This window comes from Lissotriton vulgaris, chromosome 11 (genome assembly GCF_964263255.1).
Source record: "Lissotriton vulgaris chromosome 11, aLisVul1.2, whole genome shotgun sequence".
NCBI lineage: Eukaryota > Metazoa > Chordata > Amphibia > Caudata > Salamandridae > Lissotriton > Lissotriton vulgaris.
The window spans coordinates 144,042,222-144,055,881 of NC_141699.1; the positions used below are offsets into that span (position 1 = coordinate 144,042,222).

At 43.1% G+C, this 13,660-nt stretch overlaps 1 protein-coding gene across 1 annotated transcript in view; it reads right to left on the reverse strand.

Moving 5' to 3' along the window:
- The window catches only part of KNTC1 (kinetochore associated 1), a 926,084-nt gene that overhangs the window by 765,498 nt on the left and 146,926 nt on the right, over positions 1-13,660 (reverse strand). Inside the window, exons 6-12 of the mRNA XM_086942947.1 lie at positions 11,758-11,835; positions 10,379-10,413; positions 9,585-9,695; positions 8,191-8,284; positions 6,769-6,821; positions 6,391-6,506; positions 6,193-6,247 (exon numbers count right to left, since the gene is read on the reverse strand). Coding sequence (XP_086799073.1) covers positions 6,193-6,247; positions 6,391-6,506; positions 6,769-6,821; positions 8,191-8,284; positions 9,585-9,695; positions 10,379-10,413; positions 11,758-11,835 — 542 coding nt within the window. The remainder of the gene's footprint in view (positions 1-6,192; positions 6,248-6,390; positions 6,507-6,768; positions 6,822-8,190; positions 8,285-9,584; positions 9,696-10,378; positions 10,414-11,757; positions 11,836-13,660) is intronic.

Consider the following 13,660-nt stretch of genomic DNA (forward strand, 5'->3'; position numbering starts at 1 on the left):
TATCTTACGTGCCTCCTGTTGACGGTCTTCTGGTATCAAATCTATGAACTCCGACAAATCTGACCACATCCGTCGATCATAGCGGGCAAGAATTGCAAGAGAATTCGCTGCCTTGATGGAAGATGCAGCATTGGTGGTGAACATTTTCCCTATTAAATCAAATCTTCTACCCTTTTTATCTGGTGGCGTAGAGATTGGAGTGGATGGATTGTTGGACCTCTGTTGTGCAGCTTGCGAGATTACAGAGTCCGGACGCGGGTGGCCCACCAGACAAGATGGAGTTTCTTGCGGTGCTCTATACTTCTTTTCAATACGAGGAAAGGCTGCAGGAATAGAAGCCGGCGTCTTCATAATCTTAAGACTTTCCTTCCAAATGAAATCTATGATAGGCATAGCCCTGGTGATTTTCCTATACCCCTCTTTAAAAACGTGTAAAAAATAGTCCGACTGCTCAATAGTAACTGGCAGTTCAAATCTTGCAGCAGCCCTTTGCATGATATTGTGAAAGCCGCCAATGTCCTCAGGTGGAGAGTCAGGTGGAGAGTCAAAGGGTTGCAGCAAAGGAGGCGAAGGCATTGTTGCGTCGTCATACGGAGCTCGCCTTCCTCTCTTCCATCTTCATCCGAAGAGGAAGTATTCTGATCCTCTTGTGGTGTGGGGTCTACAGTGTGTCTTGGCGACACTGGAACCTGCGGTGGTGGAGGCATAGGTACATCCGCCGGTACAGAAGGTACAGTTGGAGTGGACGGTGTAGGCGGTAACCTCTGGCGATAGTCCGCCAACATGGCCTGTAAGTCCTGAATTAAAGAAGGAGGGAGAGGACTTGTCTCCTCCGAACGTGGAGCTCTAAATGGTTGTCTATAAAAAGGTGTCGACAAATCCTCTTGATAGAAATGCTCCTGAATATCCTCTTCTTCATCCTCTTCCTGACATTTTATCTGCAATTCTGATGGATGGCGAGCAATCCCAAAGGGACCTTCTTCGTCTCCATCCTCCTCATCAGATTCCTCTTCTTCAACATATGTTTCCAAAATGTGCGATGGCAGTATCGGAGAAATATTAGCATATTCCTGCCTATGATAGGTTTTCAACTGAAAATGAGTGTATGCCACAGGTGAAGCATGAGACACTTGAGGTAAAGCAGGCCAGACTCTTGTAGGGGGAGTTTTCGAAAAAATGACGGGACTTTTTGTTGATTTAGGCGTCTTAATCAGATGTGTTGAAGGCGGCTGGATCGTTGATGGAATTGCCGTTGACGGACTAGTCGTCGACGGAATCGTCGTCGACGGTGTTACTGTTGATGGACTTTTCGTCGACGAGACCGCCGTCGACTGGGCTGACGTCGACGGGACCGTCATCAATGGACTCTTCTTTGATGATCCAGTCGTCGACGGCTCTTCGACAACGAGATCTTCGACGCTGACGGGCTCTTCGTCGACGATAACTTCGTTGACAATGGAACTGTCGTCGATGGTATGGTCATCGACGATGATTTGGGTAAAATTGAAGAACTATCCTTAGCCCCAGAAGATTTGTTTGAAGAAACCTTGGCTGACACAATAGGTGATGTTATAGCAGAAGTAGACACCGTAGCAGAAGAGCTTGAGGTGGCAGAAGTCACAGAGACTGTGTGAGAAGACATCAGTGAAACCGTTTTTGCCTGGGCTTTACTCACTGTTTTAGACGCTGAAGATCATGAAGGCGGAGAAGATGGAGAGTTAAGAGGAGGAGAAGATGACCTCCTTTTGGGTTCTGAAGCTCCATGAGAGGATTTGTGATTTTTTTTCCTCTCAGGAGAAGAGCCATCCCTGGATCTGGCTCTTTTGCTTGAAGTTGAAGCTCTGTCCTCATCATCATCTGTAGAAGATGATTTGAGCCATAAAAGAACCCTTGCTTCCCTGTCCCTGGTGGTTTTGGCAGGGAAGGTGCGACAAATCCTACAATCCTTCACAATGTGATTTGGATGCACAGGTCCTGCAGGCCTTGAAAAGGGCTTTCTTCTCAGACATCCTGAAGCGTTTGCTGGAGGTGGTGGCAGCACCTCGATATTTCGCTCTGTGAAGGCGAGCAGATTGCGAGGGCTCTCCTCTGTTCCCTTCTAGCTCCCACCGAATTACCGAGTCTCTTTAGATTACCTGCATTCAATTTTTAAAAACTGTGTGTTATAATCCCTGTGCCTTTTTTAAACTCTTAATCACTGTTACCTGTTGTAGCGCTTGACATTTGGTCCCCCTGTGCCCCGTTCCACCGCGGCTGGTGCCGATTGTTGTGGAGGGCTAGACGGGCGCCATCTTGAGTTAGGCTCGGACCCGGCTGGACCCGAGTTAGCGGTCCAGCGGAGGGAGGGGCTGTGACTATAAATAAACATGCACTTTAAGACGCGCAGCGGCCACGCGCAGCGGGCGCGCCGTCTGCGCGCCGAAGGAGCGCCAAAGGAGGGCCCGTCTGTGCCCGTCCGTGCCTCGGACGGGCTCAGGGCCAACCCCCTTACCAACACCCCTCGGCGCCCCGATAACACACCCATTCGGTATTCTCGTGGACTTCTCATGACGCTGAAAGCCAGCTCCTGTCTGTGCAACACCTCATGGGAGGTGGCTAACAGTGCATCCCGGGTCTGCCAGGTGTGTAAATTCCGTTTTCAGCCTACGCTTAACCCTTTGCCTCCCCGCCCTGTGGCCTCTTCACTGGTCCATGCCGGTTTGATTAATGCTAGGTCACTGGTCAAACATGCAGCAGACATTTTTGAGCTGCTGAGTGATAATCAGCTGGATCTCCTTTTCATAACGGAAACCTGGCTCAATGATACCTGCGCCCCCTCTGTTGAACTGGCCATTCCACGCGGTTTTAAAATTGTCAGATCTGACCGCCCTCTAGGTAGAGGTGGTGGGATAGCAGTTGTCTTTAGAGAACAGTGGACCTTTTCTTATGACTCCCAACAACAATTGCCTGAAGCCGAGATGCTCCATTTCTCCCTAAATTTTAACGCCCATTCTTCCATAGGCGGCACGCTGGTCTATCGCCCTCCAGGTCACGTTGGTAACTTTGTGCAGGTCTTAGAAGAACTAATAGTCCCTCGGATTTTATGCCATTCCCGGTATCTTCTCCTAGGGGATTTTAATATTCATGTTGATAGCTTGGACCTACCAGAGGCAGCTCGCCTTGCAGAAGCTCTCTCTATGGCCCAGCTAAGACAATGGGTAGCTGCCCCAACCCACTTAGGAGGTCATATTCTTGATCTGGTATGCTCTAATTTTGATATCACTATGAATCATCCTGAGCCAGTAACCTGGTCGGACCATAAGCTTATCAGATTCTCTTGGCCTCTGATAACTGCTGCTGTGATCCACCCCCAAACTGCCCATACACAGAAGATTAATCTTAACACCCTCTCTGAGGGTCTTGTTGCTTCCCGTCCTTCGCTACCTTCTGATATCGAGGCCGCAGCCAACGCATTTAACTCATGGGTGGAATGCGCAACCGCTGCATCAATCAATAGTAGCCAGGTCTGCAGATTCCGTTCTACCCCCTCCAAACCCTGGTTTTCCCATGCCCTTCGCGACCTCAAATCAGACTGTAAAAAGTTGGAGAGGCTGTGGAGACAAGCCTATCTTCCCGAGGCAAAAAAGGATCTGCGGATTGCACAAAAAAAGTATTATGCAGCCATCAGATCGGCCAAACGCAGCTATTTTGCAGGACGCATTAATAAAGCAAACAACAATAGTAAGGAAATCTTTACGATTGTAAAAAGTTTTGTGTCCCCCTGTGCATCACAACCTTTGTTGCCTGCTTCGAAGGAATGGTGCGAAGAACTATCTGAGTTTTTTATTGAAAAAAATCACTAAAATTCAGGAGGACCTGCAAAATGTTTGTAATGTCCCCACATCATCTCTAACCACTCTGCGTCCTTCAATGCCCCTACGTACTGAGCAATTGGTTACATTTACTCCCCAACTAAAATCCGACATCACTTCTATTGTGGCGACTCTAAAATCAGGATCTCCCTCTGACCCTTGCCCGGCTAGAGTATTTGCGGGTTTAGCGGAAACATTGGGAAATGAGGTTACTCAGCTGATCAACCTTTCGCTCCTTACAGCTACTGTCCCCGCCTGCTGGAAGCAAGCCAAATTGCTCCCATTGCTAAAAAAAAATGGATTAGATCCGGCCACGCCGTCTAATTACCGGCCTATATCTCTGCTCCCAGCTCTTGCAAAGATTTGTGAAAAGACTGTCTTTAAGCAGCTGGATAAATTTGTTGAGTCAACTGGGGCCCTACATCCAGCTCAATCCGGATTCCGGGCCTCCTATAGTACCGAGACGGCCTTGGTCGAAATCTCAGAAGCTATTCGGGAGTGCCTTGACGGAGGTGGCAGAGCGGCTCTGATTTTATTAGACCTCTCTGCTGCCTTCGATACGGTGCCTCACTCCCTATTACTCGCCAGATTAGCAGATATTGGTGTCACTGGTCCTGCATATGACTGGCTGACTTCGTTTTTAAATAACCGTACTCAACAGATCTGGCTGCCCCCATTTGCCTCCACCCCTAAACAACTTTCCACAGGTGTTCCCCAGGGGTCCATTTTAAGCCCCTTACTTTTTAATATCTATCTCACCCCGCTGATTTACCTCGCTGAACAACTAGGGGCAAAAATTATGGCGTACGCCGACGATACGCAGCTTCTGTTTACCTGGCCTAAAGATAATTTAGATACGTCGGATGCCCAACTTTGTTTGTCCTCTGTTTTTCAATGGCTAGCACACGCACAATTAAAATGTAACGAAAGTAAATCCGAGGTTCTGCTGTACGGCTCTTTTCCTGAGGATTTTAGTGAGCGCCTCTGGCCTGCTGACCTCCCCCCTCCAAAAGCCACATCTGGCCCAGTGAAAAACTTAGGAGTCTGGTTTGGTAAGAACCTTAAGTTCGAGGACCATATAAAGAAACTTACGGGGGTTTGTTTTGCCACCCTAAAAACCCTACGTAGGTTCTTTCCCTTTCTACCACAAGAAGCAAAAGAGACAGTCATCCGTGCCTTAATTCTCTCGAGGTTAGACTACTCGAACGGACTGTTCTGTGGATTGCCGGCATACCTGATTCACCGCCTTCAGGTCATCCAGAACGCCGCTGCCAGGCTCTTGTTTAATGCACCTAGGCGCTCCAGTGCCCGTCCCCTGCTTTGTGCCCTCCACTGGCTTCCGGTCGCCCACAGGATTTTGTTTAAAGTTCTAGTGTTGGCCTACCGAGCCATTTATCAAACTGGCCCTGTCTATCTGAGAAAAAGGTTCTGTTTGTATGTCCCTAATCGCCCTCTGCGATCGGCCAACATGTGGCAGATGTCTGTCCCCAAATTTAAATATTGCAGACTTGGCGGCCAATCAATCTCAGTAAAAGCAGCAAAATCTTGGAATGCCCTTCCCCTCCACTTAAAAACTGCACCGTCTCTCAATGCTTTTAAGAAAGGACTAAAAACTCACCTTTTTAATATTAAAGTCTAATTTTACTGTTATGTTTCCTAAATATTTGTCCTCTCCCATTCTGTTCCGCCTTTACCGCGCCAGGATACTATTTTTTAGTAATAGAGCACGCTATAAAAGCCTTTAATAATAATAATAATAATAATAAAAAGTAGAAAAACTGAGTAGGCACTCAGGGAGACTCCCTTCCACTGGACGTGCGGTGAAAATCTGAGGAGAACTGCCTCTGCTGGGAAGGTTCTAGAGGGTGCTGACAGCTGATTGGTTGGAACTACTTTCAGTTCTTTTCATATAATGAGGTAGATAGGCTGCTACGATTTGGGCCTTTTGGGGCCTATAGTCTTGTCAGCCTACTGCTAATTTTTTCTAAGGCACTGCTTTTGTATGTATTAATACCGTGGGACTCCCGCCTCGGCGACGAAGAATGATTCAGGCATGTGAATCTATGAAAGGTACCCCAATACTGGATAATCAGTACTATATCATGATGTCACATTGATGAAGAATCATTCAAATGTTTTAGCAATAATGAGTTTTTCAAATATTGCAACTGTTCTTCAGAACAATACGATACATTGCAGAGTTACTTTTAACATCCATAGGGTCACAAGGGCAAAAAAATGTCAAAAGTGAGTTTGTTTAAAAAAAAATTTAAAAAGATTAATAAAGACCCAGTTCAAATAGGCACCTTTGAGGAACTTTAGGGTTAAAGGAGACTATTACCTTCTTGGTATCCGGCGCCGTTAGAGCAATTAATTTAAGGTTTGCATCGCGCTGCCTGTGGAAACAAACAAAAACAGTAGGTGAAAGATAAGACAAGATCATCATGCAGATTTTCACTGCAGTGCCTGTACACTTATTTGTATTAAAAAGTGTGTGACTAAAGTTAATCAGTAGAACATATGCCAAACAAATACTTACAATGTGAGTGAAGACGAAGAATCGCCTTCGGTGGTTAGCAGGAAGTCCTCAATACAGACAGAGGGCCAATCCCAAACCATGATCAGCGTGTATGCATCCCACATACTCAAAACATTCTACAAAAAACATAAAGAAACATGTAACTCAAGTGTCTTGCAACGTTAGTTGAGTGAAATTGTGCAATATAGCAGACTAAGATTGGAGATCGAAAAAGGCAGTCCCAACCCCTGGCCACTTCATCTACACATCTGTCCCAGTGGATGTAAGCATGTGAAAGATCTGCATTGTACAGAAGACAATCAAACAGATCTAGGTTTCGCACATGTGTGGAATACAAATATCAGTCTAGTAACCTGTGACACTGCGACAAAGACTTACCTCTTCATCCAAAACAAACAGAAGATTCTCTAGAACCTGAAGTTTTCGCACACCTGCAAACAGAAGCGTCTCACAGTTATTATTTACCTTTATAATTATTTATTCAAGGTTTTATTTTAATGTATTATAAAAGAATATGTTGTCCTCTAAAGGAAGCATTTTGGAACAAAAGGATATACGTTTTTGGAGCTGGAAGACTGGTGTGGACTATAGTTTTGCAAGAAAATCCCAGCCCCTTCATTGTGGAAAGTCTTTGTACATCTGATGTCAATGTGTGTTCAGTATCCCAGACACCAGTGATGAAAAGGCACGACCATTTAACATAAAGTGGATCCCTGGTGAGGTAAGGGGACTGGGTCATCACTGACCAACCGTTATCTACCTGTTGCAAGAAGGGCTTAGTTGGGTCAGCAACTACCGTGGCCATGTTTGATGAACTTCATGGACCAATATGGGAAGATGTGTTCAGGTTCAGGACCTCCTTACGAGTCACTGCAGATCACGGAGAATAGTCATGGGCTCAAAGCATAGCTGAACTGCTAAAACGCGGGTGTTTCTGCGCTAATCTAGGTGGACGTCTGGATGCAGAGTGCTCTGATAAACATTAAAAAAATGGGTCACTACACGTGTCACTTACATAGATAGCACTAGTCAGCCTTGAATGTACCTAACTTATGTGAAAATAAATGTGGTAAGGTTGGAGCAGAGTGATACGAGAAGGTTTTGAACTTTGGCACAAGAAGTGGACAAATTAACTTTACAGGTGGAAAGCGCGACCATCCTCACCATAGCTCTCCCACCCACTACCCACCCATGAACAAAGTCTGACCTGGCCTATCCCTCCAGATAGCCATCAGTGCTCATTAGCAATCAATGTGCCCTCCACGCGTACAGGAAAACGTGTCATTTATGCTGAAAGATCACAGAACCAAAGACTTGCTTAAGGATACTGGGTTTTCACCATTTCAGTAACTTAGCAGGACTAGGAATCTATGGTTTCCTAAATCAAACAAAGCAAGGTATTGCTACAATGCAAGAAGGAAAAGAAAATGTTCCTAGGAGTCAGTTAAACAAGGTTATCCTATAAGCAACCCCTCACCCACTTATAGAGGGGAAATGAAGAGACTTACAACCGTCTGTAAAAGGTGAGTGCCCAGCAGGGGTCTAAGACAAACACTGAATAAAACACACCACTGCCATATGAGCGGTCTGTGGAAAAACTTGCGTTACATACACCATGCAAATAGGCACATTCTGGGTCTGATATTGAAGACCTCAAAACAACTTTGGGGAAAAGGGAGTTCCTGCATCCTTTTTGGCACAATCTAATTGTATTAATATTATGATAACAAGGCCATACAACGTGACCATTAAGTAGTAGAACAACTGATTTTACAAAGGCGGTAAGAAAAAACAACTTGCCCTTAATCAAGCTGGAATCCACTAAATTCTGAAGAGAAATCTGCTTTTTAAGAGCATCCATTTTCCACTTTGAGAGCACCATATCGCCAATTCCCTAAAGTAAAAAAAAAAAGAAAAAAAAGAGGGACACTTTCAAATGTAAAGAATCAAATGCTCCAGGATGAGCTAACTTTATATTTTCACAAATTACACAAACATTTCCAAGTGTATAGTCCAACATTCAGATACACCGCGAGGAGCGTCACCCTGTAGCTTTGTAAGGAATAGATGAAGGTACCTTTGCACTGCTTTACTTGCTTAACACACAGCGTTTTGGCAGACTTCAGATGCTAGCCAGTTAAAGAATACACATGGGTATTAGGTCTCTTATTCAGTTGAGGAAAAGGTGCTTTTAAAATTAACCATGAATTAATTATGCCTCAATTCATTTGAAGTGGAGTTGATCGACTGGCACAAGATGCAAATAAGCAAATAGCTCACTTTTGACACCTAATCAAGAGACCTTGATATTAATTAGGTTTTCAAGAATGCTCGTGTGTTACTGAGAAACGGCCTCTGATGTAGCTCCTTTTGATACAAACACATCTAGACATAGGTCCTGCAAAAGCTGCCTTTTGTAAAAACCTATATGCAAGAGTGCCTAATGTGGCTTCAGGAGGGTAAGGATAACCACTAACTGCCTATGGCTGTGCAGAAGTGGAAATTACAGTGGATGGGAAGTCAAATATCACCCAGAATTAGATCACCATCTAACAGGTATAACAATAGGCACTTTCCTAAATCAATACATTTGTTTTCCCATCTTTCAGATGGTGTAAGGCGTTTTAGGTGTCCCATCCACCCAGGAGAAGGATGTGGTCACAAGAAGCTCCCTAAAAGTAGAGCTCACCACACAGTATCCACTTGTCCGACACACACAATTTCTTATCACTTTAACTGGAGCATCATACAGAAATGAAGCAGGAGAGCAGTGTGATTTCTATGGTCGTTACTACCCAATCTACCCAGATGCATGTACGTTGAACAAAACTCCGCTACTGAAGAACTACGATGGAAAGGAATAAACAGGGCCACAAGATCAGAGGAAAGAGAACCCGTTCTGGTGAAGTAAACATTGAGTCTGCACATTATCCATATGTTTTCAGACACAAACACAAAGCAGTCCCCTTGCGTCACTAACACAAGGCTTGGACATAGTCTGGATTGGTGAATTTTAAATGGGCATGGACAACTCTCATACACTTCATGATCTCATCAATCTCTCCTATTTGAAAGTACTGGATTTGACTCATGAACAAAAGTGCATTTCTTCTTCTTAATTTAAATCACTGAGAAGCTACATTATGCATCCAGTCAATGTGAACAAACAAATGTCTATTTGTCACAAACCTTACCCCAATTATCAAGTTAAGATCGTTGTTAAAAGTGCCCATCACCGAAGTCAAGCACCCGGTGGTATGGTACTCCTCGTTAGATATGAACATTGTCTTGATTTGCCCTTCCATCTATAAAAAAAAAAAAAAAAAAAAAAAAAATCAGTATTACAAAACATAAAACCCACACAAACCACTGAAATGGTCAACATGTTATCAGCTCATTCGCTTTTCACTTACTGTCCTGTTCTACAGGGTGTGTAATTTTCAGGGGATGCTTTCATAAATTAAATAAGAAATAGAACTATACATCCCATCCACGCGGTTGATTTTAACATTTGCAGCGGTCAGATTTTAAAGAGGAACACCAGCTCAAATACTTTGAGATGGTTTGATGCAAGTTTTGTAGTCGGAGAGAATCGCTGCAATTGATCCAGAAGCCCAATATTCTGCAAGAACATTCCGAGGACGAACTTTGAACCCACAGTACAATACTATATAAAATTAATGCATTTTTACTGTAAAAACTATGGTTACATTTTTATAATGTTTATATGTCAATGGAAAAAGGATATATTCTGAATTACACTGAAGAGCTGCAATTGAAAGAGTAAACACCAATGATTCGTAAACAAAATGGTCACTTCTGAAATAGCGACTATAAAGTTCATCTAGATACAAAATATCAATTAAAAATGGGATAAACGGGCAGTGCTGAAAAAATATACAACTAATTAAAATAGAATTACGGGGAGAACCATGATTGAAAGTGCGGTATTTGTTCTTAAAATACATTACACATAACATGCACTGACCTCCTTTGCTCTGCTGAAGTCGTTCTGTTCAAGTGCTGTTTGGAGGAAAAGCACAAGTTAACACCAGTTTTCCGTAGCAAGGTCTAAAGGTTTTACTTTACATGGAGTTGGTGCTAATTTTGTACAAAAAGAAATTGTGAGCTGGAACTGCTTTTTCGGTTCTGACGAAATTCATCAATTTAAAAATCACTCTACTGTTCCGGACTCAAAATCAAATCAAATAAAATGTATTTGGTTTCACACACGAAGACCATAAAAGTTACAAACTTACATATACATAAAAACAATAATACATTAAAACAAAGTTTAAAAAGTTCCTGACTCAAATATACAAAGGACAATTTTGGCACTTGCGAGACAACTAAAAGACTGCCTGTGTAAATTCTTACACGTATTATAGGTAACATATTGTTAAAACACCAAGAAGTTATTTGGAGAGTTCTTACAAGAAATGATTTAGCAAGATCAGAAGCTAGCACTATACATTAATTTCTCCAGTTCAGACCTCAACAATACCATTAGCAAGAACTATAGAGAATAAGTACAGAATGTCAAATAGAAATCACAGTTTGACGAACGTTTCATAAAGAAATTGAGCATCATACACAAAGTCTTGTACATTCATTAGAATGAGATAAAAAATCTTAAAGCTCGGAGGGTAAAACTTGGAGCAACCGCTTCTAGGGAACACACGAAATGTAATCAAGAACATCTCCGATGCCTAGTTATTGACCCTGTGGATTTAAGAGGCTAAATTGATTAATGTCAAAATAATTCTAAGTCAAGCTAAAATGTACAGAACCAAGGAGCCTAATGTAACCGATGTATGTTAGTACAAGGCGATCATTTTGATCGCGGTACTTTACAACGTGGTTTTCACAACGCAAGTCATTTAAACGCCTTGCTTTGGAGGGCGCTGGATAGTGGATTATTTTAATTTTCAATTCCAACTCCAGCCCACGTAACAGTAGGGAAGGTGTTGGAATAGAAAATTAAACTATTCCTTAAACAAGAGCGCCATGCAGCGCAAGTCGTAGTAATGACTTGCGTTGTGATGGCTGCCTCGTAAAGGCCCTGCGGTGTAAACACTGCGTTGTAAAGGATGTTTCCCAATGTAACGAGCTCCACACCCATTAAAAAGACACGTTCTAAGTAGAATCGGAGATGTGGAATTAATATCCATAAATAAGCAAATTTATGTGAAATTAAACAATTCGCTTCTATACTAAAACCGTGTGAAATGCTGTGACAAAGTATTCTTACAAAAATCCAATAAAGCAAATTAAAGAAAACAGCAAAATGTACCACTTAAAAATATTCATAATCTTAATGCAGTCTGACTTGAAACACAATAACGTTTATTGACAATATCACATTACCTTTTTGAATGTATGCTAAATGGAGGTACATAATGCAAAAGAACCCGTTGCTTGTGAGAACAAACATGTGATATGTACCTGTGGATAGGAAACAAGAGACACATGTCAGATCCGATATACAAGTAAAGCTAAGATTTAAAAAGTAACAAAAATGGGTGCTTACACCTCAGAAGAGGGCACTACCGAGCAATAGCTCTGTTGAGCAATTTGCATGAAGTGTGTTTTCCATTCTTTTAATCAGGGCCTAGATTCAATTATTTGAAATCGCTGCAATGCTTTTCCTAATGAAATGTGCAAATGGTCAAGCAATGAGGTGCAAAACATGAATTTCCAAATTGAATGTAAGATCAGGGGTTCAAGGGTGTCCCTCAGAACCATGAGGGCAGGGGTCAGTCCCTGATTTTCGGCATATCCACATCAGATACACATCAATACAGTAATCAGAAGTGAAAATTTACAGTCAGTAGTAGTTTTCCAACAAATCCAGCAGTCCATTAGTCCTTTCTGAACCAACAATAGTCAGCCTCGGAACAGATTTATGAGCAGATGATCAGAAGGGTGGGAGTGCATGAAATACAATAATGCAAAGCAGGAACTGAAATCATAAAGAAAATTGAGAAACTGAGAAGAGAAGAAGAAATCCAAAGCCTTGGGGTAGTTCAGTTTAAAGACTAGAACAGCAAGTTACTTTTCTTTGATAACGGTGGAAAAGAACCACCTCTAGATTCCTCACCTTTTGAAACTCCTCCAAGCACCAGACGGGGTCCATAATGTTGAAATTGCGCTCAGGTATCGTTGCCCCAACTCTGCTCTATGATCCACCCCTGATATGATGCCACAAGGCAATACAAAACACAACCCCAGTGCCGCTGTGTCAGTTCCTCCTCATTTTTTCGAAGTAACTCAGATGCGGAGACGAAGCCAACAAGATTGACAGAAACGACAGTGTTTCAAAACTAGCCAGGGACATTATTAAAGTCACATGACCACTTCTCAGATAAGGGAGGAGGGAAGAACCTGTGAGGACTCTGCAGGTAGAGTATATAGCAAAAAGACTGGTAACAGAGGTAAGCAAAGACCCAGCGATGTCTTGCTGAAGCAACGGGACAACGGGTTGAACAGACACCCAAGAGTGCACTGCTGGGAATTATGGAGGTGATGGGTGGCACCGGAGCAGCACACATACTCAATGGCTAGGGACTCCTAGTTGCCAAAAGGGACATTGCTAAGAAATGGAGAGCTATGGCTCAAATCAGGAATGGAAACAAGGCGTGGATAGATGCTCCACTCTAGAAAAAGTGGTTTACATGGCATGGGGATGCCAACAGCAGCATGACAAGATTTAAGGGAAGTGGGTAGACACAATGTAGGGCCATGGCATCCAAATTCTTCAGGGGGATAGGTGTGTTCGGTCTCCATCTAATGCTAAAATGTGTTGAGACCCAATACTATAATAAAAAATGTTATGCAATGTACAGGCTGTATATGACTGTGGCGCTGCTATATTGCCTGCCTACATTGGAGAACAAACGTTTTTAAAAAAGAAAAGAAAGAAGTCCCGTAACACAGACCTAAAGAGATGGGTAATTTGCAACACTTAAGGAGAAAGGTTTGACCTAAGCCCAACATTACACCGTGGCAAATGTACAACACAGGAACACTCCCAGGACAGCGCTGAAAAGGTATAATTGCTTTGTGCAATAGGTTCTGATGCCTTGATGCATAGAATAAGCCAGCGGGAAATCGTCCACCTCTGTATCACCCTACCATTTTGGGACCAGCATAGTCTAGATCTAGATCTAACATCCCAGAAATTCATCCAACCATTGAAAAAGGGGAGAAAGGGCACGAGTATTGCTCAATCAGTCCACAATAGGTGATCATCGGCATTCAATCAGTGGTC